The sequence below is a fragment of the Syngnathus acus genome, chromosome 21 (assembly GCF_901709675.1).
Source record: "Syngnathus acus chromosome 21, fSynAcu1.2, whole genome shotgun sequence".
NCBI classification, from domain to species: domain Eukaryota; kingdom Metazoa; phylum Chordata; class Actinopteri; order Syngnathiformes; family Syngnathidae; genus Syngnathus; species Syngnathus acus.
The window spans coordinates 8,009,538-8,034,241 of NC_051105.1; the positions used below are offsets into that span (position 1 = coordinate 8,009,538).

General features: G+C 43.4%; 3 protein-coding genes across 7 annotated transcripts; 1 reads left to right on the forward strand and 2 right to left on the reverse strand.

Annotated features, from left to right (window-relative positions):
- Positions 1–1,681: 1,681 nt before the first annotated feature.
- march4 (membrane-associated ring finger (C3HC4) 4) lies at positions 1,682–11,058 on the reverse strand. The gene is made up of 4 exons (XM_037280930.1): positions 9,769–11,058; positions 5,080–5,235; positions 4,333–4,525; positions 1,682–2,622 (listed from the first exon to the last, which is right to left on the reverse strand). Exons 1-4 carry the CDS (start codon positions 10,156–10,158, stop codon positions 2,207–2,209), a joined length of 1,155 nt encoding a protein of 384 aa, XP_037136825.1. The 5' UTR covers positions 10,159–11,058; the 3' UTR covers positions 1,682–2,206.
- smarcal1 (SWI/SNF related, matrix associated, actin dependent regulator of chromatin, subfamily a-like 1) lies at positions 4,438–18,568 on the forward strand. Of its 5 annotated transcripts, XM_037280925.1 has the most exons (19): positions 4,438–4,548; positions 8,096–8,358; positions 11,720–11,992; positions 12,299–12,602; positions 12,756–12,806; positions 12,888–13,148; positions 13,230–13,280; positions 13,348–13,531; positions 13,765–13,915; positions 15,021–15,182; positions 15,269–15,334; positions 15,440–15,580; positions 15,718–15,936; positions 16,024–16,094; positions 16,374–16,476; positions 17,038–17,220; positions 17,372–17,472; positions 17,539–17,635; positions 17,829–18,355. In XM_037280925.1, exons 3-19 carry the CDS (start codon positions 11,768–11,770, stop codon positions 17,898–17,900), a joined length of 2,442 nt encoding a protein of 813 aa, XP_037136820.1. In that variant the 5' UTR covers positions 4,438–4,548; positions 8,096–8,358; positions 11,720–11,767; the 3' UTR covers positions 17,901–18,355. The 5 variants fall into 5 exon arrangements, with proteins under 5 accessions (XP_037136820.1, XP_037136823.1, XP_037136821.1 ...); XM_037280928.1 differs by lacking the exons at positions 4,438–4,548; positions 8,096–8,358 and adding an exon at positions 18,439–18,527 and having other exon boundaries at positions 11,463–11,992; positions 17,829–17,905; XM_037280926.1 differs by lacking the exons at positions 4,438–4,548; positions 8,096–8,358 and adding an exon at positions 18,439–18,568 and having other exon boundaries at positions 11,464–11,992; positions 17,829–17,939.
- nme9 (NME/NM23 family member 9) lies at positions 17,244–23,382 on the reverse strand. Its single transcript, XM_037280929.1, has 16 exons — positions 23,210–23,382; positions 23,035–23,092; positions 22,762–22,865; positions 22,560–22,631; positions 22,330–22,446; positions 22,077–22,161; positions 21,880–21,962; positions 21,716–21,808; positions 20,916–21,070; positions 20,338–20,534; positions 19,904–20,048; positions 19,732–19,839; positions 19,489–19,640; positions 19,273–19,417; positions 18,434–18,636; positions 17,244–18,174 (listed from the first exon to the last, which is right to left on the reverse strand). Exons 1-16 carry the CDS (start codon positions 23,240–23,242, stop codon positions 18,104–18,106), a joined length of 1,821 nt encoding a protein of 606 aa, XP_037136824.1. The 5' UTR covers positions 23,243–23,382; the 3' UTR covers positions 17,244–18,103.
- Between the last annotated feature and the right edge of the window lie 1,322 nt (positions 23,383–24,704).

Genomic DNA, 24,704 nt, shown 5'->3' on the forward strand with positions numbered 1-24,704 from the left:
AAAGTTATTTTGTTGTGGTAAAATATGCAGTTGCAAGGACTGTTTAAAATTGATTTTCATTCAAACTCAGTCATTTTTGGTGAGGATCTGGACAGAGATGATATCATACAGGGATATCACGAGTATTAAATGTTTACACACCCCTGCTGAAACGCCATTTAATTGATATAAAACAACTAAATCGAGAAAAATGATTTTAGAAATTTCACCAACATTGATGTGACTTCATGCTCTTATAACTCGAATGTCGCTGTGTTCAGAACTATCAAATCACATTGAAACTCATTTGAAAGTCTGCATACACCTTCCAATATTCACAAGTGCCTCTGATTAACCCAGAATAAAGTTCAGCTCTTCTAGTCTGCTTTTTTTTAAAGTTGTTTTGTTTATTTCTTTATTTTGCTAACACTGTTACTTTCAGCTGCTCATGATTCATGATAAGGCCCCGGTTTCCATCTGAAGATAAATAATCTCCCAAACACGTGGGAATGTGTTATAAACCAATACACCGTATTTAAACTGCTAGCGATGTATTGAGGTCGTCGTGTGTACTATCCCTTTGCAGAGAAAATATTAACTTTTTTTCCCTTAGTTTTAGTACATTGACCGACAGCGGCCAGCCTCTTCCAACTGACATGCTGTGGACATGAAACAAGAGCAATGAAAGAGAATATTTGAATGCGAACGCTTGAAAGACTGCGAGATCACTGGCAGTGTGTGCTGAATGTGAGCCATGAATACTGTATGGGGGCAATAGACTCCAAGTGACACCAATACTTTGGTGCAGTCACTGTCCCTCTGATTGTTCCAATCCTGCCCCCCCCCCCCCTCCATCCTTCACATGTTCCTGTATTTAGAAACAGCGTCAAACTCGTGAAAAAGGAATTATTGAATGTTTGTTAATGAGCTAGTTGCGTGCTGTGGTGACCAATACAGATGAGCTCAGTGTGATGCATGACACTAACATGACTCACTTTTCATGGTGTGTCATCAAACTTTGACACCATATTCCACTCACCCTTAATGACACAGCCCCCCAAATTTGGTAACTTGTAAGGATGCACATTTGGACCGATATTAGGGGAATTTTTTTTTGGTCACTATTATGTTACGTCCGACATCAATAAAACCATGTACATGCTTTTAGCACACATTCACATCTTAATTTCTTTTCATTTTGAAGCGTCATTGGTTTTTTTGTAATCATTCAAATTTGACTGCATTGACAACTTTGCGTCCGGTGAAGTGCAAATGTTTGCAGCAATAATTCAATGACAAATGTTCCACTTTTTCTCCCTCAGTAATCCACTCTTATGCCACACACTGTGCTGATATGACGCTGCGTCCAGTTTTTGTTAATGATGCTCAGATGTACAGACAGTAAGTCACAATTTTCCTTCCATTTGCACACCTTTTGAAGTTTGAAATGTGGATTTGTGTTCTCTCCTTTAAGTACATTGGAATTGAGCAGTCGAGTCGACTTCTTTAAGTAGACAAAATTTCGATCGTGGTCAATACATGGAACTTGTAAGTTTAAGTTTTGATTCAATCATTGCAAAACACTGATATTTTTGAAAGTATAAAGTTGTGATATATCATTTTATGAGAATATCTAATATTTTTTTAAATATACCTTTTTGCTTGACTATTCAGTGTCTGATAATAGGCCATCATGATATAAGTTTTTTAAAAGTATATTCTATGAGTAGATTCTCACTTCTCACTTGGACATCAAGATTTATGTCCTTAAAGTCTAAGCGAGAACATTGATCACTAGTGGATATAAAAATGTCAACACAACTGTGGAAAAGGCATTTTTTAACATAAAACAAGAAAAGAGGCAGCTATGAAATGTGAAAAGTACAAAATACAAAGTCTAATAAAATATAAAATGTATACATGGATAAAACTATCATTAAAAAAAGAACTTTATTGATGAAATGCGGAACGCAACAAAATGAAAAACAGTAGTTACAATACTAATTAATCTTAAAAGGTCATATCAGGACCCTTGTGAACTATCATGAATCCCCATGAGAAGGAATTTTCCAGGCAGCTCTGCAAATTAACCAATTTGTATTTTATTCAATCCATGGAAGGACAGTGATGATGCAAACAAGAAGACGTTATCAGTCTGGTGCAGTTCAGCTGCTTTGCAAGTATCCCCTCGCCCGTCCGCGTTAGAGATAAGGCCTCATCGGACTCCTCAGACTGTAGTGACTCGCATGACCAGCTCTCTTGCGTTACCACCGGCTTGGCCGCGAGGCTCCGATGGCCTCAAGTGGCTGAGCAGGTGCAGGAGGTTGTAGGGGCAATGCGGGTCGGCCACCGCGCCGCCATCGGGGTTCCCGTGCGTCCCCGGACCTCCTGCGGCCGCCGCTACGGTGGTGGACGCGGTGCCGGTGTCAGTGGAGGCCACCACCATCAGCGAGGAGGTGGAGGTGGACACCCCGAGACCAGTCTGATAATCCTGGCTGGGCTGTTGAGTCCTGTCCACCCCGACATCCTTCAGGTCAACGTTGTCCATAGACTTGTCATAGTTGAGGACCTTCCACTGCTGGTTGACAGCCTGCCAGCGGTGGAAGATGCGAAACACAGCAGGCCCCTCGTGGACGATCAGCGCTGTCAAAAGAGCAACGTTCGTTAGGTTCTCGCTTAGTTAAGCGCAAACTAGCAAAAACTGTCAACATAGCATTTTGTTTGTTTTAAATTCCGGTTAGCAAAAGTGAAGTATTTGTTTTCTGGTGTCGTTCAATAATCTCTTAGAGCAGTTTGAAATTACTTATTGATTTTGTGCTCTTTAATCTCACGTCGGAGAGAAGAATCTATTTGTAACAGAAGCTTGGAATTTGCAGTTCAGCGTAAATAATCAGCTTAACCCTGGATGCTACGGCCAACAAAAAAATCCAGTTAAAGTTAAAGTTAAAGTCCCAATGATCGTCACACACACATCTGGGTGTGGTGAAATTTGTCCTCTGCATTTAACCCATCCCCATGTGATTTTAATCCATCCCTTGGGGGAGAGGGGAGCAGTGAGCAGCAGCGGTGCCGCGCTCGGGAATCAGTTGGTGATCTAACCCCCCAATTCCAACCCTTAATGCTGAATGCCAAGCAGGGAGGCAATGGGTCCCATTTTTATAGTCTTTGGTATGACCCCAGTTCTGGCAATGATAATTCTAATTACCGTAATTTTCGGACTATAAGTCGCGGTTTTTTTCATAGTTTGGGTGGGGGGGCGACTTATACTCAGGAGCGACTTATATACATACATATGTTTTTTTTCACTTTTTTGGGCATTTTATGGCTGGTGCGACTTATACTCCGGTGCGACTTATAGTCCGAAAATTACGGTACATGTTATTTAGTAGAGCCTTTTCACACCGGCATTTGGGGGTGTGAGTTTTAAAATAAGGCCCAATTATTAATATGTGTTTATCCTGCTAAACATGATTGTCCACGCTGTCTGTTTTCCCGAGTAGAGCAGGGAGGGAAAATCACTATAAAGGCACCTTACACTGCAAGATAATTACTCAGGATAATCTTTCAATTCTGCCATAGTGTATGGGTGTCTTTCTGGTGTAACTTTGGGAGGGGGGGATTCACAACATTTGCACCCTTTCACCACCTAAAATGTCAATTATGGTTGTAGATGTAGAGTAATGATCTTTGTAATTCTCTTTGTAATCATCGAAATAGGGATTTTTTTTCACTATCCTGTGAAATAAAACTTTCAGGGATCACCTCTATTTTCTCATTGTTTAGTGAGAGACAAGAACTCATGTCTGTTTATCTTTTTTAACACACCCACGCTCACTTCAAATTAAGTTCATCTCTCATGACTCTGCTGTCAATCCTGACCACACTGGAGATAATCAACCCTCCCCTCCTTCACATCCTGCGTCTTCCTGCAGTGACACTCAAAGAGTTTTCCCAGTGCCGGATGCCATCCCATCGTCTTTCTCACGGGAGGATGTCGATTTTAAACCGGATGATGCTACAAATGTCACTTTCATCATCACATGCAGAAAATACCCCCACCCCCTTTCTCTCATCAGTCCTTCCGCGAGGGGCTCTCAAAGTGTCACTTAGTTAGAAATCTATTCAAATGTATGCAGTGAAAGATACTTCAAAGATGAGCACGATCTTGCTGGGTGGATCAAATAAAAGTGGGACCCTGCATTGCAGTTGCAATATTAACTCATTCGAATCATTTCCGGACATCATCCAACACAATATATTCCAACAGACGTTACGGCCAGTTGTACAAATGACATTTGATTTGCTTGTTTCCCTTAAAGCCATCAACGCCTTGCACGGAATGGAGCAGCTCACCTATGCAGACGACGTCCATGAAGCCGTACATGCCGTAGCAGATCTGGAAGAGCAGGTCTTGGCGCTGCCAACGTGCTGACGGGCTGAAGGAGGACCACACCAGCCAGGAGATGCTGGCCATCAAGAAGAGAGAGCCCAGAATGGCCGCTGCGATCTGCACTTTCTCAATCACTGTGAGTGAGATGGCCTGCCACTGCAGGACCACGTACAAATGAGGTGATTGGGTGAGGGTACCACCGCAGTTTTTCACATAACGTTATTTTTTCAGTAGCTCATCAATAAATTATGAAAATAATAGATTATTTTGAAAATCGATAAATCGTTGCGTCATGACCATGATGTTACATAGCTAGTCCTCGTTTCAGTTCTTTCCGTCTCACATCGATCCAGACACAATCTGAGGGGAATCCTCGTACGCACGGCACTTTAAGCAAGTGCCTAAAAATTGAATACATGATGTAAATAGACTGCAATGCCACCAAAGCACTTTATATTGTGAATTAGTCACCCGCTTTACCTCCCACACATGTGGCAGAGTTGCAGTATAAGGTACATTGAGTTCTAAATTGTGCTCACAAATGCTTCCTTCGTCAGGCAGTCTGGCAAGGAAAAATCTGTCATCCTTTTCAAGTGCAAATTGAATCCGTCCAATACTGTCAGCAGTTAGGGCAACTCGGCAGATCTCCACGGAAACATCAAAACGCCGACTTGTGACATTAAGAGGTGGGGACCGATCCTAGTCCTCACCTGCAGTGGGTTCTTTGTGCTTATGGCGATGACCTGATACTTGTAATAACAGAGCTCACAGGCCCAGGAACCTCGCTCGCTGATCCACTTGATTAGGCAGGGTTGGTGGGTGCAGCGGACTGAGCCGCAGCAGCGACACGGGCTCAGGAGCTCCCCCTGCATAACAAAAAAAATGTTAACCTATAAGGGGCAGCATGGTGCCACAGGATATCCAGACAGAAAATATAAAGAAGGAAGCAAGTTTGGCTAACTGTTATCTCTTCTGTGTTGCCATGGCAAATTCTACTAGTCATTTTTATAGCGGTGATAAATGTTACACTAGTCGTTCTCAAGCTTTTTACACCAAGTACCACCCCCAAAAAAATTGAACGCTCCAAATATCACCATAATGACTAACACTTAAGGACAGTAGTGTAGCGGGTCTAAGTGATCATGAAAATCATACTATTGCAAATCACTAACATTATGCAGTTTGAGCAGTAACATTGTTCCTAAAAATTGGAAAATTGGACAAAAATGTTCAATACAACTGAACTGTACTTGGCCAGTGATTCTTTCACTGTGTTAGAGAGTCAACACAACCAGTTGCTCTTGTAGTTGTGTCCAGCACATGAATAGCAGAAATCTGTGAATAAAACAAAGCGAGTACACCTTGCTACAAATTAAAATAATTAAAAAAAATATGTGTGCTGAAATCAAGAGGGAAGGGAGTAGTGGAGGGTAGGTGGAGGAGAAAAAGGCCCGTCCACAGATGGTCCGAGTGGGCGTGTATTGGCAGGGCCATCAGAACACTTGTGACGTGTCCGGCAGGACTCGACACTCTCGCTGTGACTGTCCCGATGGCCGCCAAGAGCTGAAAAGCCAGGCTGATGAGCGAATGGGCGCATCCGATAACAAATGTGGCGTTCAAGCCCACGAGTGCAGGAAGTGACATCTAAATGTCCTTTTGTTGATCAAACAAAAGAAAATAGAACAATGTCCCCATCTGTATTTGGAGGATGCGGCTTTTGTATTGTTTTGTGCTGCTGCATTATCACCAAAACATTTCAGTGCGTTGCATTTTCGACTCGATGCTCTCATTGTGGATGTAAATAATGACATGATGCTAAATTAGCAATAGCTTCTGGCATTAGTCAAAGACCTGGCTTCCATCCAAATTCACTCCATTAACTTTAGGAGAAGGGAAATTGCAGGGTAATAAACTCTGCTACCGAAAGTGCATTTTTTTTAATTGGCAACAGCACTCAGGCCACAAGCATTTCTTTTTATGAGCAAGGGCAATACGGCAGATATCTGGAAAAACAGGCAAATAGATCAAATTGTTTTCATGTGGTCTTATTCAAGTTCAAGAGGGGATACGTGGTATCGTTACTTGCTTTATAGTGGTCAATTCTGGTCCTTTTGTTTTAATATTAATAACAAACCCTAAAGATCCATGTCAAAACTTATCAGACAAACGGCAAAAATGAGTGGGAACTTTTGCAGCGTTATGAGATGCTTCGATATGACAAATATGCAATATTATGCATGAGTCTGCTTTGCATTTCACCGGTGTGTCAAGTGATGATTGCTTGAGGAATAAATTGGAGCATTTTAAGTGAGCCGAGACATGAGGAAGCCCACTTCCCAGGAGATTAATTTAAGAGGTACGACGGTGTGCGTGCGTGTGTGTGGTTGGAGTAAATCTATTGGTGTTTAAATGAGCGCTGTTATGTCTGAGATAAAATGGGGGAGGGAGGCCTCCATCAAGATGAGCGCGTTTTTTTTTTATTTTTTTTAATATAATTATTTGCTTTTCCTCTGGGCCATTTCCAACAAAATGGCAGAGCGTCTGTCCTCCGTAAGATGCAGGAAGCGTCACGCCGAGCCATATAGAAAGAATGACACTAACTCGTTCCCTTCCAGGCTTCTTTTTGTTCTGCAAACAAGTCCAAGTGCATTAGCTGTCTTGCCATTTAGCAAGAACAGTTTAGGATTCTAAGGTGAACACTAGAAGTGGTTGCTCCAAAATTGTACTTTTACATCCCCCTGCGGGACTACTGCATTCATTTTCTTTAAAATTGTACATCATTTCACAAAGACCGTGCTATTTCATAGCAATTAGAGCAGGGATAGAACTGAATGTGACTTTGAGGGCAATGAGGTGTGGAAGCCAGTGCAGGTAATTTGGAATAACCCCGAGATAAATTACTGATGGTGTCCTAATGGGACGAGAGCAGCTGCCGCTCTGCTTAACATACTCTGTGTTACAAAGCGGCTGTCATTTCACACTGTCTGCGGCACTAGTCAAGATATATTTAGGTAACGAAAGGCTTAAATTGTTCATTGGTTCATTTAACTCCCACGTGTAACGTCTAGCTTGACTCGGAAAGAATGAGGAAATTGTTTGGTGAACAAAACAAGTGTTGAAGCTGTGATCATTCCGCCGATCCAACTTGCCAGCGAGGCGGTGCCATTGTTGTTGGATTCTTACATAAGAGCGATCATCCTCATTATCTCATTCTGTTCAAACAAGAGGGTTATATTCAGAATTGGTCTCTTTGTATGTCGAGAGATTGTAACACAAAGAGAGAATTAGGTTGTAAAACATTTAATCTGGTTGGAAGCAACCGCAGGCGCCAGGTTTTTCGCGTCTGTATTTTTAGGCGGTGGCAAGGACGCTTGGATTTTCTCCCTCGTTTGTTTTAGCGGGACGCTGCCCGGAGGTTTGAGAGCGAGAGAGACGGAGGACGACTTTAACGGCTCCTGTGTGAGCACAGAGATACTGAATGAAGACGTTGAGTAGGGCTTACAGTGTCCACAACACATCAGAATTTTTACAATGGGGCCTTCATCATATTTTGTTGCTTGGTTAAAGCGTTTTAACACTGTGTCACCTAAAATCTCATTGGCCAAACTTGCACTGCTGTGATTTTATTCTGTTCACAGTCATTATAGCATTGCTCTAACCACAACTCTAAAGATTCAGCACTGATATATCTCTCACGTTATTGTTACTTTTTTTTTTGTCTCGCAGCCTCGGGGATGGAAGTGTTGTTTGGAGGATTGTCACATCAGATACGAGCCGCGTCGCTCTATGTGACAACCTTAAAAGCGAAGGCAGAAGAGAGGGACGACGAACATCCCTGCCGGCTCTATCACTCAGAGGCATGCAGGCCTTCCACTTATCTCCCCTTTCAGAAACGTGCACGGTTCACACCTCAGCAGATCCATATCTGCTTTTGGCAGAGAGACAACACCCCGAACACGAAGCGGGCTGGCGAGGGACAAGGACTTGAGGTAAGAGATAAGATGGCGTTCAATCAAGCTTTATTGACGAGCCTATCAAGGAGACGTCGATAATGTGGCGGGAGGAGGCCATGGGAAAGGCGTTGGGTTCTCCTCTGCTTTGTATGCGTCGCAAAAAGTGCTGACTGTGCGGAAAGATGGTGTGGGAAAGAAAGGGAGGGTACGTATAAAGCAGCCTGTGGGCCTTGTTTTAGTAATAATTAAAAAGTGGGAGCTCAGAGGTGAAAGGATGCACAGGGATACAGAAAGAGCAATTAGCTGAGCGATTGTAGGCCATAAACAAGGCAATGGCCATGAAATGATACTGTAAGTTGCATGCTTTACATAAAAGGCAAAGGGACATGTTCATCGCCTTCCTTCATATTCTATAAACTCATTACCACTCGAGATTAAAGTCAAAATATTTTGTACACTAATTGATGGTGATGGTTCTATATAACTTCCGCTTTTATTTTCTGGCTACGGCTCTTATTTTCTATCAAATATTTCCACACGCGTCCATGAGTAAACCTCGTCGGCGTCGTAAAGCGAGACAAGAGTCGCAGTTGAAAGTACTTTATAAAATGACCGATGACAGAAACATGATTGGCGTTTAAGCAACTTCAAGCATTAAAAAAATCGATGCAGAATAGTAAAGTTGAATGGTCAACTAATCGTTCAACTGCTAATTGCCACTTAGTGAGGTGATCTTACATTTTCCACTTCTCATTTTATTACTTTAATTATGGCGCTGCTCCTTTAAGGAGAGCAAAAGGGTCTAATTTTATGCATGGACAGGCCCGATGTGGTGAGATATTAGGGAAATATTACGAAAGAATTGTCATTTAAAGCGACATTTATATGAAGTCAAGTGTTTGGATTTTTTAGTAGTACTCAAATGTTTCTGTCAATTATTTTCACAATTACTGGAAACAAATATCGACTCCAATTAATACGATCGGTATCACCCCTGAAAAAACATCACCCTGTCACTTCTAGTCGTACTAGAAATGCCACAAGATGGCGGCAAAGACTACTTTAGTATAAATGAAGCACCTCAACTCACTCCAATTTGAATCTTAGCAAAAAAATGCCACCAGATGGCGCCAAAGCAATATGTTCGTTCAGTAACGCTATTGACATTTTGTAGTGACTAACAGGATAGTATAACAAAATCAGCTAAATGGCAAACTATGGGTAATTTGAGTTACAAACTCTGTTACACAACTAATTAAACTCGTAAATCAAGGAACCACTGAACTCCTTTCTGTTTCTTTTTATGGGGTGGGGGGCTGCGAAATGTTTCTAATGCCCTGGCTCAGTAAAGGTTGGGAACACTGCGGTATAGCACATATGCAAAGAGTCTATGCGGCTCCGTATTATAAGTAAAATGTGCAACGAAGGAAAAAGCATTGCACTCACATGCTCCGGTCCCTGGAAGCAGATTCTGCATACGGGCGTCCTGAAGCCGCTTTCCGTGTAGCTTGTGAGGGAGAACCTCTCCTCCAGTTTGCCCTTCGAGCAGTCATCTGAGGAGCTGCCGCATCCGCGCAGCGCTGCCGACAGCTCCGTGGCATCCACCCAGCCCGCCACTGCCGGTCCTCGCTCGGCTCCAGCCCCGGCGGCAGCGGTGGCTGCTGCCGCGGGTGGGGTGCCTCGCTCGGTGACGCCCGGCTCGCGGCTCTGCGCGGCTTGTCCGCTCATGGGGCTGAGCGGAGGCGGCGGAGGTGCCGGCGGCCCGAGCAGGAGCAGCCTCAGGTCACCAAGCAGGACGCAGCAGCGGCTCTTCAGCATGCCCTGGCCGCGCAGCATCGGCCCTACGGTCCCTATGTTTGAACCCGGCGACCGAGTCACAGCAGCACCGCGGCGCAGGGGCGCACTGCGCGTCCCCTCATGTGGCGCTTGGATGGGCTGACCTGACGGGATATTTACGACCTAGTATTCCGATTGAACGTCTTTTACCGTCCGGCAGAGACCAAGTAAATCCAAAAGGCAGACAAATCCCACGGATGTAAACAAGTGTCCGAAGCCATTGGGCGGAGTGAATGGAGATGCTGGAGGAGGAAAGTCTAACGTTAGATTGATGGGCTCGTGCATTTGACTAATAAGGATGTGGCCCATCGGTGACCACTGTTGTGTTCCCCCTCACAGTCTCATTGGCCCGCTACGAACTACACCTGCCTTGAAACGAATATTAATTAAAGTCACGTCAATATGATCATCGCCTTTTGTGGGAGCCAAATCGAGTCCGACGTGTCTTACCTGGCCAGGCGACGCCGAGTTCTGCGCACCCCCCCACCCCCCACCCCACTACCCAGCCCCTCCACACATGCAGTCAGTGTCGCCTCCGTGGGAAGCTACGTGGACGTGACCGACGAAGATGGGGGGTTAATCCAACGCGACTGTCGGAGTGTCTTGTCGTGGGCGGATAAAAAGCGATGAGCTGTGGTGCGGTGTGAGCACTGACTATGTTTGCTGCCTAGTGGATGCTGCCGAGCATCATGCAGCCTGGGACAGAGCCCAGACCAGACGCCCCACATACGTCATGCGTATGCACAAGCAGAGGGGGAAATTCTGTTAATTATAATAAGCAAAACGGAAGAAAAATATAAAAATAGGTCTACTGTTTTTCACCGGTAAAACTCAAAAGTCACCTCAGTTTTCTGAGGTAATTAAAACAACCTCGCTCCCCCCTTCTCATAAAGCTTGCACTTGCTTTGTTGTTTGGCCATTTTTTACATAATTAAAAAAATAATCTCAATTACAATATATTTTGTCTTATTTGTCGAGCTCAAAATGCCTCATTGTAGGTAGGTACATTTTCTGTTAGTCCTTCTATCTATCATTTGTCTTTATTCTTCAATAAAATGATTAAACCATTAGTTTATTTCTTGCAGTAGGTAAAAATACAAGAAAAAAACATCTGTATTGAATTTAAACCAATGCTTCCTCCAAGGAAGTGCCTTATTTATTTGTCAGTTTATTTCTTTATTTATACCCTCTGTGCAATCATATTTATTTGAAATTTTTATCATCTGTGTAATCACCTTTGCGCACCACTGTATGTATACGGAAACGGTGCATTTGGGACACGCCCTCTCCACGTGCCGACTTGTTATGTTACGTCACTTCCCGCGCGCTAGATACGTCGTATACGAAATATCCTCTTGCGAGTTGCAATTTGCTACCACGATCTCAGAAAGTTTCTTATTAACTTTATACACCTCTTAGAGGATGTTCCTACGTTATATTTTGATTACTGTACCCCCAAGCAAACCTTCACATAATTCAAGGTAACGCAAATTGATATATTGAGACATCTTTTTACGCATTGGCCATCGTCATTAGCAGCTAGCGTTAGCTTGTCTGTCAGTCCAGATGTGGCCACTCGCTCGCTGCTAAGTGAAGTCGGGTGGAAGTTATGTCTACGTCGCTGACAGCCGAGCAGCAGCGACGGATTGAGGAGAACAGACGGAAAGCTTTGGAGAGGAGAGCCCAGAGGCTCGGACAGAATGCTACTGGCCCACCGGACCGAAGCACTACAACCGCACCGAATCCGTTTGCTCCGCCCTTGAAGCGAGAAGCACACTTCGTCGCTAACCACAAGGACACAACGGTTGACAATGGAATCTCATCGTCCACACTGGTGAGGAAATTTAGTCGTTTATTTTCCAAATAAATCATGTACTTTTAGATTATAATTTATTCCAAAGGAAAAAAAGTTCAATTTTAAAAGGTGAAAACAGTTGTAATTTTGTATATGATGTTGAAAAGAACCTTTACAATTATGATTTAAAAATATTTGGAAATGATGATCAAAAACGTCTCAACCTGCAGGTACTGAGGATGAAAGCAAATATTTTTGCAGCGGATTATAGTCTTGCTGTCAACTTCAGTGCTGGATTGCCTCGTGAAGATTGTAATTCAATGCAAATGCTGTCTTCGTTCATAGACATCTTCCAGAGATGCACCTCCTCCCACCAAGCGGCAACACGTCAACCAACCTGCAATGAGCACTGACAGCGGCATTAGTTTTAAGCAGCCCTCTACGAGCAGTGCAGCACCGGCCTCCTTTTACAAACAACCAAACAAACCCACCTCAGACTCTCCAACTTTAAAGGCTGTGCCAGCTAAGAAGCCTGCAATATCCACCTGGGGCAAATGTGTGCCACACACTGACGGACGCTTCAGGGTGGAGGTGGCCTACCATGCAGAACTCATTGCTGCTTTTAAATCCATCCCATCCAAGATGTACGGTAAGTATGCAGATAAGTAGTGAGTAGCGCAAAAGCACGTAAACCCCTCTGCCATATAAATAAATTTCACTTGCATACAAATTTGGGTTATGTCGCCAACGTGGCAATGGAACTCCATCAAAACCGAGTGTCCCCTGTTTATTTTGCTTGTAGACCCTGCCAACAAAATGTGGAACTTCAGCATGGAGGACTACCAACAGCTAAGTGTGTTTCAGCAGTATGCAGCATGGCGCATGCATGTGCACCTTCCCCTTTCTAACTTGTGGTTTATCTACTCCATCGCAGTGACCCAAGTGGCCTCCATCGCGTCTGTGTCTTTGAGGCCCCTGGAGGGCGCCGAGGCATTGGACATGGCGGCGGTGACCAGCCGAGCTCAAGACGGCTTTGCGCTGACCGCTCTGCTGAAGCTCTGCAACGGCTGGCAGAAACCGGGGGCCGACATTCAGGGCCAGTGTGTCCTGGTGTCGCCCTCCAGATTTGAGCTTGATATCGCTTACCATGTCGATGTAATCGCAGCATCCAAGCAGATGCCGACAAAGTCTTACGGTACTACTTTGATAGCCCTTAAAGAATTGTTTTTTTGGACCTGTCGTCTAAAGCCTTTCTGTCGTTGATAAATGTTTGCAGATATGAAAACAAGGAAGTGGAGCTTTTCACTGGAGGACTACAAGCGACTGAGTGAGTTGGATATATCACACTCCTGTCGTTTGCCATCTTGCGTCATCGCACTGCTTTCCATTCTCAGTGGAGCTCCTCGGGGGCATAGCAGCCGTGGAGGTGGAGCCTCTTCCACGGGCGGTGATCCAGGCTTTTTCTGCAAGGTTTGAGGGGCCCCGAGCCAGGAAATTAGACGTCCCTCAGGCTGACCTGTCCTGCGTTGACCCCATGATCTCAAGCAGCCTCATGCCCTTCCAGATGGAAGGAGTCAGGTAGGAGGGCTCTTTTTGTAGTTGTCATAGCAAAAAGTATTTTCAGAGTAACTCATTGTGTAGTAATATTAAATATACTGACACAATGTAGTAGTTCAAATATGTGATTTAGAATGCTATTGTACTTTTTGTACATTTCCATTTTGCTCTCATTTGTGAAACAGTCACATAGTTTTCTCTCAAGTCTTCAGTTTATCCCAGAATGCCTGCTCATCTCAACCATCTCCTCGCAGCTATGCGGTGTCCAAGCAAGGTCGCCTGCTCCTGGCCGACGACATGGGCCTGGGAAAGACCGTGCAGGCCATCTGCATCGCTGCCTACTACCGGAAGGAGTGGCCTGTACTGGTGGTGGCGCCGTCTTCTGTGCGCTTCACCTGGGCTGAGGTAAAAAAAAAAAAAAAAAAAATCATTATGTATCATAAGTTTTGGGACACCCTATAATGATAAATTTGATTATTTAATCGCCCCTTCCGATTAAAGTTGGCAAGAACCACTGACAATTTGGTTCTAAATATAAAAGTATAAAATATATAAATATAAAATATACAAGTATAAAATATTAGCCAGAGTGATAAGTCTGTGGTCAAGTCAGTCCCGGCTATTGATGGCTATAAAAGTCAGAGATCCATTTCAAGTGAGAGGGCTGGCAGTGAATTTAAGGGGTATTTTTTTTTTTTTTCTGGCCAACAATCAATGTTCAATATTTACAATAAATCAAGCTACCGTAATTTTCGGACTATAAGTCGCACCGGAGTATAAGTCGCACCAGCCATAAAATGCCCAAAAAAGTGAAAAAAAACCATATATATGTATATAAATCGCTCCTGAGTATAAGTCGCCCCCCCACCCAAACGATGAAAAAAACCGCGACTTATAGTCCGAAAATTACGGTAATTAGAAGCCAGCTGAAGCTTGTGTTGTTGAATCATTGGTCAAAAAAAGAAAAACTTCCTTTCCACCAAACTCTTCTGGGCTTATCTCCAAGCAGCAATAACAAGCCACTGGCAGAGCATTTTTCGATGAGATAGTCTTCAGGCAGTTGACAAGACAACCCCCCCCCCCCCCTCTAGCCTGCCCTTTAAATGGCTATCAACTGCATTTCCAATCAGAACTCGGAATTGCTGCAGGGAGCGAAGTCAGATGATGTGGTAAAGATCGACTTGGGTCTTATCTTAGCTGTTAGCTGTGCTCTTAGGCCAAATCAGCCACCAAGCACTGATACAACAACATCGTGAGTTGAGGAGGAAGGGCACAGGAAAAAGTAGCGCAAGTCAACCAAGGGTCAGAAAGATTTTGCCACAATCTTTGATACTAACAATATATACCATGGATAGCTATGGTCATGATTATTCGAATAAATGTCCCCAGCCACGAATGAAAAACTATGCTGCATGTTTCAGACTTTAATTAATTCGAGGGACCATATATATCTACTTTTGTAGGTGCTGCTGTTTTCGTTAGCAACAGATTTCAAACTTGCCTCCAACAGGCTTTCCGTCACTGGCTTCCGTCTCTGAGTCCCGACAGTGTCAATGTGGTGGTGAAGGCAAAAGACAACCTGCGGGCAGGGCTCGTCAACATCATCAGCTACGACCTCCTGAGCAGGATGGACAAACAACTGCTCGGGAATCCCTTTGACGTCCTCATCATGGTGAGCGTGACCAGTCAGGTTTTTAAAATGTCCATTGAGTATATAGACTTGGATTTAAAAAAAAAAAAAATCTTCCCTCTTTGCAGGATGAGTCTCACTTTCTAAAGAATATAAAGACGGCTCGTTGTAAAGCAGCATTGCCATTATTGAAGGTGCTTGTCTTTTATCTTTTTTTCAATTACACGTAGGTTTATACACTTCCTATGTACACCCTGCACTATTTATCTGAATTTAAAATATGTCCTACTGAAACCCAGACAGCCAAGAGGGTCATCCTCCTGTCAGGAACCCCTGCCATGTCCAGACCCTGTGAGCTCTACACACAGATCCTGGCTGTCCGACCCACGCTATTCCCTCGCTTCCATGAGTTTGGCTTGCGCTATTGCGATGCCAAACAGGTAAACTACTCACAAACACCTGCTGGTACAGAATTGTTGGTTATTTCAAACACTTTGTTTGGTCACATGGATTCATGTTTTGCTCAGATTTGTTCAAATTAGTATATGTGTACCCCGCTTTCCCCAATTTCATCCAGCAAACCTGGGGTTGGGATTACTCGGGCTCTTCCAATCTGGGCGAGTTAAAGCTGCTGCTGGCCGAGAGTCTCATGCTGCGGCGCCTCAAATCCGACGTCCTCTCTCAGCTTCCTTCCAAACAGCGCAAGGTTGTTACGGTGACCATCAACGGGGTCAGCAACCGAACTAAAGCGGCTCTGTCGGCTGCCGCCGCGGAGTTAACCAGGGTGCATCAAAATGTGAGTTAGGGCAGCATGCTTCAGTTTTCCTTCTCCTCGGTGATCTGAAATGCAATCAGTTGTTTTTCTTTTTTGGCTCCATTTCAGAAAAAGAGTGAAAAAGAAGCTCTTCTCATTTTTTACAACCACACAGCTGAAGCCAAGCTGCAGGCCATTACGTGCGTATACATACTCTTCCTTTGCAAACAAAATGTCAAACCTGGTTGAATGTGATAAAATCAATGCAAGTAATTTTATGAGAAAAAAAATGTAGACGCCGTGGCCGCTGTAAAGCTATTGCAATGTCATAATTTGAAGACAATAAAATCAGTTGTCAGAAAATAACATGACAATATTATGAAACAAAAAATAGCATTTTCATAAAATGGTGACTTGTTTTTTGATGTCATGCATTGTAAAGAAAAGCAGCACTTTAATGGTTTGTCCACCACTGACAGGGAGTACATCACAGACATGCTGGAATGTGGGCGAGAGAAGTTCCTGGTGTTTGCCCATCACAAGTTGGTCCTGGATCACATCACGAGTGAACTTGCTAAAAAGGTGAGTGATCATGAAAGGAAACAGGAGGAGGTCAGGCAAAGCAGACAAGCTATCAAATGACACAGAGTTCAGACATCGTTTAACCCCCTACTCTCCTTAAAGCTGCCCAATTGCCATCTTCTTATAAGATCAGAGAAAACTATACATCATTGTCTAGGCTCCAGGAAAGAGCACTTAAGGCTATCCCATTAACTTACACTCCAAGTGGAATTTTCCAAAGCTGTCTGAGCCATCATCACATTAAATATTTAAGCACTGGACAGTAAAAAAAAAACAACAACAGAGAATTCAGGCCATGTTGATAGGAACTATGCGCTTGGTCATATGCTCTTATAAGAAATGTCAATTTTTAGAGAATATAGGTTTTCATTTTTCATTACGGGAAGCCAGGAATATTTTTGATTGATTTCACAAAAACGTTTTTCTAAACAGATATTTCTGAAAAGATGTTTGGGAAGAAAAGAAGATTAATATATAAAAAAAAAAAAAAAACTTTAGTGACATACTGATAGCATTGGCCAATCGAAATGACTGTGTTTTCCTGTACCATGTTCTCAACAGGATGTCTCGTTTATTCGTATCGACGGCTCCACGCCGTCGGTTGAGCGCCAGCATCTTTGCGACAAGTTTCAGCATTCGGGCAAAACGTGCGTGGCCGTCTTGTCCATCACCGCCGCCAACACGGGCCTGACGTTGCACGCCGCCGATCTGGTCATCTTCGCCGAATTGTTCTGGAACCCCGGAGTAAGGACTGACGATAAGAATGCTGCATCAAATGTTTTTATATTATGCGAGGACATTCCAGCACTGTCGTTTTGTTTTTGTCTGAAGCATGCTTGTGACTGAAAGTCGGACTACTCGAAAGTCATGGTGCCAATGTATTTGTGCATGGCAGGTTCTTATCCAGGCTGAAGACCGGGTCCATCGCATCGGTCAAACAAACAACGTGAACATTCACTACTTGGTCGCCCAAGGAACAGCTGATGACCACCTGTGGTATGTATCAACCATCATCACTACTATGGAGAATGTGGGAATCATATCTCCCCCCCCCCCTCACAGGCCAATGATCCAAGGAAAAATGAAGGTGTTGGAGCAAGTGGGCCTGTCCGAGTCAGACCTCTCAGCCAATGCAGTGACATGTCAATTCCACTCTAAGGTAGCAACGTGCACTCAATTTCCTCTATGCCCAATGATTATATTTTTTGCTGCTTTTTATTTATATATTTTATATGGTTCATATCTTTTTGGGGGGGATAGTTTTTTTCTTACTCTTCAGGGTGCACTAGACAGAGAGTTTAGGGAGCTCATGTTGCATCCAGTGGGTAACGTCCTTATTTGAAATTGTGCAGGATCTCAATCAAAGGAGCATCATGGAGATGTTCGAGAGGTCTTTCGAGGATGACGATGACGTGGATGCATGAGGCCAGTAAGATGATTCAACTTGATCACAAACCATCATGATAAAGACTTACGGATAAATCCTTTAACCCAGCGGAGAAAGGAAAACAATGTATTGTAAATAAAGACTAGATCAGAGACGGAATACTGCAAGTTGACAAGTCTTTGTCCACATTTGTTTCCTAAATGGGGAAGCATGTTGAAAGCAGTTGTTTTCCAATGATGATCAGGGACATAATTCTGGTCCTTCTTTCACTTCTGTGTTTGGACCATGAGGATTTGATTTTTGTGTGTCACCTACGTATGAAGGAGAAAACAATAAGGTCATTTTATCATCAATGCACATAAATGCACATGCTGACTTCAATGCAAACTACTAAAAATATATCTTGTCAAAATTGAATAGTGTTTTCATACAGAATTCTATGTTCATCTCATTCTATTTTAAGGCTCTTTTTAAAATAAATTGTATATTTTAGTTGTAGGCGACTTTCTATGTTGTTAAAGCAGTTATACAACAACCACTTCATGGTGTAAGTGAGCTCCGTTTGTTCACCAAAGATGAGCTGGATCTCTTCCTGGGCATGCTTCGGATTCGAGGAGCCGTGCACGGAGTTACGGAGGACGTCGGAACCCAAGCGGGCCCTCAGAGAGTCAGGGAACTCCCTCTTTGCCCAGTCGGGATCTGTGGGACCCATGGCGGCCCTCCACTCCTCCACTGCATTTTCCTTTTCCAGGACCATCATCACACAGGGACCACTGACACGAGAAGACACGGTGGTCAATTATGTAATATTTAGACCAAATAACACGACTGATCGAGTCTTCCTATGACTTGGAAATCTAGAAAATGTGGACGACAGTCTGAAACACCATCGGATAGAGGCACTTCTCCAAAAATGCCGACGTCCCTAGTCTTATGTCAAAGCTAGAAGGTAAGCAGAGCTGCATTAATGACTTTTTTTTTTTTTTTAAATAATTTTAAGACAGTGCTATACAATCATTGTTGTCACATTAAAGTAACTGCGTAGTGTTTAAAATTGTGGGTAAAAAAAAATCAGTCAAACAAGTCCATGTATCGGGCACCACATGAACTTCAAAGTGATATTGAGGGGATGTGACGCCAAAGTCTGAAGTGCTTTGTGCTCACAGCCTTCGGTCCGTTCTATTCGAGCCGTTGTGTAATAGCTAAGTGAATGCAGCACGAGATGGTCATTGAAGCAGAAGATGATTCCACAACTTAAAATGTGTTGTTTAAAACAAACATGATAGATAGACTTTGTGGCTGTTTGCCTGAGGCGAGCTGCTGATCATAAAAGAGCTTAAAAATTTGTTGGGACAGGGCCAAGTGCCCCCTTTGGTGGTGTTGATTGTGGGTGGGGGGGTTCAACTAACCTACACATGAACTCCACCAGCTGGTTGAAAAAAGGCCGCTCCCTTTGCTCCTTGCAAAATTCTTCTGCCTTCTCCTTGGAGAGAAGCTTCTCCTCCATTCGCGTGATGGAGAACCCTCTGTTGCGGATCTCCTCCAAAATTGTGTCTGTAGGGGAGGAAATAATCATCTTCTATAAACCCACAAGCAATGTGACTTTCTTTTTATTAATGCTCAACCTTTGTGTTTGTCCACGCCGTCTGGTTTGATGACAGCCAGTGTTTGCTGCATGGGGAAGAAGAAGCTGATTTCCCTTGAGGCCTCCTCAGTAGACCCACTTCCATGCAGCTGGTTGACCGGATCTCCTTCTACATAATAACGGGCCCTGAGACTACAAGTCACACAGGAGGCAGCATCACGGTTACAATCAAGTCATTGTTTGTTACAGCATAAGGAAGACATTGCAGACATTGCGATCTCACCATTCAGGCTCCTCCTCAGCGGCTTTTTTGAGATCAGAAGGACCAAGCATGTTCTTCCAGTGTTGTACAGCATCTTGTCTGGTAAGGACCAAAGCAAGCACCCGCCCTCTATGGACATGCACGCGGTGAGTCAACACTTTCTCAATATTGGCCACCTTTGTGCTCCAGTTACCTCGTCATGCTTTGTAGCAGTTCAAGGAAGTAGTCGTCCTCGTTGCAGTGGACGTAAAACTCTTTAACTTGCTCTTCTATCAACATCACTTCTCTTTGGAGTGACACTTTGAAGCCTGACTTGTTAATATGGGTCAGAATTTCCTCTAAAGAGACCACACATATCAAATATGTTCTTGTATCAGTGCTGTAAAAACAAAAGATGTTCATGTTTTGGACAGCAAAAAAAGTTTTACTTAAAATCATCGGCCATTTTCAATATTGTGTACATTGAACCTTGTCGTTGGCTTTTTAAGGCGGGGCCTGATCTGGTGAGTGACGTGGGTGTCAGTGAATGACAGTTTGTGGTTTAGTGTGATGTATAGGTGCAATTGCATTTTATATAACAACCACCTTAGTAGTTGCAAGCACATGAATATTTGGCCCGGACCCCACCTCTGTTTTCCCTGGCAACGTCAGGCCGGATGAGAGCCAACGTCCTCTCCGCAGGCTCTTCCCTTGCATCCTGCGCCTTTCCCGAGGCTGTGCTGAAGTCAGGGAAGAAGAAGGCAAGCTCCCTGCCGGCCCCATCCCTGTCCTCGCTGCCATGCACAGCGTTGAACAGCGTGCGCGTGCCGTATTGCGCCCGCAAGCTGCCGGCACCCGGGATGGGGGGAAGGGGAATAAGAGAAGAGCAGATGGTGGCTCGGCTGGTGGTGGAACCGCCACACGTATGGGTGTGTCTTATAGAGCAGACGGATCCTTTTCAAGTGTGCAAGGCTGACATTCTTCTATACCGGTGCATGTACTGTCTAGTTGTAGATTGTGATATTGTTTCCCAACCTTTAATTGAGCCAAATATTTTTCCTCGAAAAACCTCATGGCACAGCAGCAAACCAAAAATATCACAAATATTATGTGGTCTTGTTTTCCTTCACTATTTATGTATAGTACTTTATTTGTCGTAAATAATTTTGGGACCAGTTTATTGAAATTTTCTGTGGTGCAGTTCAACACAATTGTCTCCATTTTACCTCTCTGGCTTTTCTCGCTTGGCTTCTTCGATGTTTGCAGGGCCAATGAAGCTGAGCCAATCTTGCACCACGTCAGATGACTCCTCGAGACGAGAGAGCACCAGAATGTGCGAGGGCCCGCTGGACATGAACTGCACCAGGTCTTCGAAACAATCCTACAGGTCAACACACACAATATTTATATAATATATTTATGTCTCATAAACCCAAATCTACCGTCTCAAGAAATTGGATGACTTAAACAATTGAATAAATAATATAGAAAGTAGGTCACAGGTAAGTCTTCTGATAAGTATTATTTTGATGGGATTAATCTGTTGTCCTAGAATGTAACATTTTGAACTGAATTACTATCAAACTTAGTCTAAATCACTGAACTGTATCAGTATATTGTGTAACTCAGCCGTTCAAGAAAAAGATGCCTGTTTATCCTCTTTCTGCCATATTTCGTAATTTTTAAATCTCTCAAGATTTCATCGATTTACAAATTGCCCACAAAGCAAAATGATTCTGCTGATCCAGCAGATGGATTTAATCCCTTTACTGTAAATACGTACCTCCTGTCGATGCAGACGGATTGAAGGATTTAAGATTTCACTCCCATGTGAATATTACTTTAAGAATTCATATCAACCAATATCATCCTTAGTTTTTCCCGTGTAGAATTTGCTGAAGTGGACACTAACATGAGTGTGTGTACACAGTGGATATTGGATTAGATGGTAATCAATACGCACTCCATTTGCCTCTACAGTTTCTGCATCATACTGTACATGTTTGGGAATTATACTCTCCCGTACCTCTGAGTCTTTGTGCTGGTAAAATTCTCGCGCTTGGGTCTCGCTCAACGTCCGTTCGTCTTGGGCCAGGATCTCAAATCCTGCGTCTTGTATCTAGTTGGCGACGTGAAAATTAATTTCTTACAAATAACACGCGAGGTTGGAGAATCATGATACCTGTGTACCTTCATAATGATTTCATTAGCCTTGCCATGAGCAACAGCATCTGGTTTGATGATGGCAACGGTGTAGGACTTAGTGGCAGGAACTGCGATTGGAGAGATCAACAACAGCCGATGATAAGAATTGTTGCGGTTAAGACATTAATTCGCATTGTTGTCTGTGCAAGGAGATAAAAACAAGTGTATTATTTCCACAGCACCTATTATTCTTTCTCCATCCTCTGAATAGTGATGAGCCTCCTGCTCTTCTATCTTCTCATCATCTGGGAGGTCATTATCGACAACCTGAAAGTTACACTACGTAATTAGCAGGAGTCAAACCCTAGAGGTGGTGTACTCAATCCATTCCTCAATCTCATACACATCCCCAGTGAGTATGAGAAAATGAATTTTGAATCCAATTAAATTCTGGGTTGACTAGAGTTTCACTGAGTGTTGCGGCTGACTTTTTACCACTTTACGTTGACCGCCGTGCTCCAGCATTAACTTCTCCTTGGCCAGTTGGTCTACGATCATCCTCTGAAGGAGGGGTGCGTTGGCCCCTCGCAGCACAGCCACTAGCTCGCCACCCTGGAACAGTCAATATAAGGAGCCCACCGTTCGTTGATTTTGAGCCTTCGATGAACCTAAAAAGTATGCTTTTGAAATGGGGGCAAACAAATGGAACACCGAGTCTGACTCACCCCATAGAACAGGAAGGTGGGCTCACATTTCCCTCGATATTTCTCCAGAGCATCAATGCTGTCTGCCTCAGCCTGTAAACACGCACACTCAATCTTAGACGTTCTAATGTGAATTGTTGAAAGCATTTTGCAAAGTATCATCCAAGGACCACAGATTTTTTTATTTAATTTTATATCCAGAAATATTTATTGCACTGCTTACTGTGGCGAAATGTAACAGGTCGTCACCGAGTTCATTGTTGATTTTTCGTAGGAGGCTGATCACTGCTCGACAGGGACCACACCACTGCTGATACACGTCCACCACTGAGGAGACAAGAGGAGGGATGCAGTTTTCGCAGTTACCACGAGAGGTCGTAAGAGTACAATTAATTACAGTTCAATCAGCCGACACGTGCGTTAACGACCTCCCTCAAATTTGCATTGCTCACAATACATAGATTTTAATAAAGTTTGGTGTGTATGCAGCGCTTACCCGTTAAACCCTTTGTTGCAAGAACCTCCTCCCATTGCTCTCGGTTTGTGGCGGAAGCCTGAAGTGGAAAAGGGCGAAATATTATCTGAAGAATGGAACTACTCACCATGGCAGTAAGTGCAACCTTTTTTTAGTTTGTGTCTATTGAAATAAATAAATACCCTGATCGTCATACCTGCAAATTAGTTTCTTTCTTCTTACCAGCCATTGCAGTCAACCCAGAGACAATATGTACAGTATACTGAACTGAATATGTGCGTGTGTCTAAAAGTGAAAAAAGTACACTGAAAAAGCGTAAAATGCATGCGTAAAAGCCAATACAACGTGTTGCTGTCGCTGGGCATTCGGTTGCTTGGCAACGAGTCCCCCGTTTCCGTCGCCATGACAAAAAGCTTTAAAAATAAAAAATTGCATTAATAAAAGTCGAGTTATTATTCTGACCCTTTTCCCCCCCCTCAACTTTTAGCAGAGAAAGGACCAAATGCATAAATACTGTAAAAAGAATACCGTGTGGAATTACACATCCAATATACTTAATAGCCACCAGAGGGCTCACTTGTTCAAAAAAAACGTTCAACAGCCAAACCATATAAGGCACACGAATAAGACGATGATAAATAATGCTCAGATTTGATTAAGACTATCATGGAGGCTTGCCCTTTAATTTATCACTGTTTATTGATATGCTTGAGCTTTGTACTGCACTGCATCATACTGAGCGTTTTCAAATGTATTGGCCCTCTCAGAGAGGTAAATAAAGTAACAATGCTGTTTGCTTACAGACCTGAGTAACAGTTGGTCTCTCAAGGTCGTAGTCATCATTTCAATCAGCATCGACGACACGGGGAAAGCAAGCGGTTTCAAGTGCAATTAATAATTTATCACAAATAGGCCCTGATAGGAAGTGGGTCACCTCGGGAAACAGTGCTTATGAATTAGGTGCTTGTGATGTGGAGACTTGCCTGGAGCTTAGACACTGAAGGTGGTGATGTAGCGTACTGCTCTGATGTCTATTTGAGAAATGGATTGGAGGAGGGTCATGCCGGGGTGCCACTTGACTGACAGCTGATGGAGAAACAACTCGCATGGCAGTGATGGACAGGAAAGGCCTGGTTGCCATTTTAGGAATGAAGTCAGTCAGCTGCCAGAGCGTTTGGGATGTAGTAAAATTGTGACTTTGTGTGCGGGAAAATCATCTGTGTGTGCGCAAGTGTGAAGCTTCACAACACTCGTCCCCTTCAATGTAGGTCACTTGTTGTACAAGCAAAACCTACAAGGCCTAATTAGCGCTTGTGTTGTCTCCTTCGTGTTGACACTTATATTTTCTTGAATAAAGTCTTGTCGAGATGCCTCAGGCAGAATTAGCTCATTTTGCTAAATGAGATCTAGTGTGAAATACTACCAACCAAAATAACTCTGTATCACAACCTTCAATATCAATCTGCTTTACTAAAAGTTAAGGGTACATTTGCAATTTCTTGAATTTTTGTGATATATTTTTTCAATATACTACATTGGGTTGTTTACTTTTGCACATGTATGATGTTATGTTAAAACTCTTGTTTGTATGATGAAGCTTTTATGATGGCAACATATTGAGAGTTCATAAATTGAATTGCCAAAAAGCACCGAGCAGTTCGAGGGTACAGTCGAGCAATTTCCCCGATTGC

Bases quoted from the DNA above. Each gene is read 5' to 3' on its own strand.
- march4 (XM_037280930.1), bottom strand. From the start codon at position 10,158: ATGCTGCGCGGCCAGGGCATGCTGAAGAGCCGCTGCTGCGTCCTGCTT. The intron at 4,526-5,079 runs GTGAGGACTAGG...GTGGTCCTGCAG, and splicing joins GCACAAAGAACCCACTGCAG to TGGCAGGCCATCTCACTCAC. The intron at 2,623-4,332 runs GTGAGCTGCTCC...CTCTTTTGACAG, and splicing joins CATGGACGTCGTCTGCATAG to CGCTGATCGTCCACGAGGGG.
- smarcal1 (XM_037280925.1), top strand. From the start codon at position 11,768: ATGTCTACGTCGCTGACAGCCGAGCAGCAGCGACGGATTGAGGAGAAC. The intron at 12,603-12,755 runs GTAAGTATGCAG...TTTTGCTTGTAG, and splicing joins CATCCCATCCAAGATGTACG to ACCCTGCCAACAAAATGTGG. The intron at 15,335-15,439 runs GTGCTTGTCTTT...ACTGAAACCCAG, and splicing joins CAGCATTGCCATTATTGAAG to ACAGCCAAGAGGGTCATCCT.
- nme9 (XM_037280929.1), bottom strand. From the start codon at position 23,242: ATGGCTGGTAAGAAGAAAGAAACTAATTTGCAG. The intron at 21,963-22,076 runs GTGCTGTGGAAA...CTCCAATCGCAG, and splicing joins GGATGGAGAAAGAATAATAG to TTCCTGCCACTAAGTCCTAC. The intron at 21,071-21,715 runs GTACGGGAGAGT...GTTGACCTGTAG, and splicing joins ACCAGCACAAAGACTCAGAG to GATTGTTTCGAAGACCTGGT.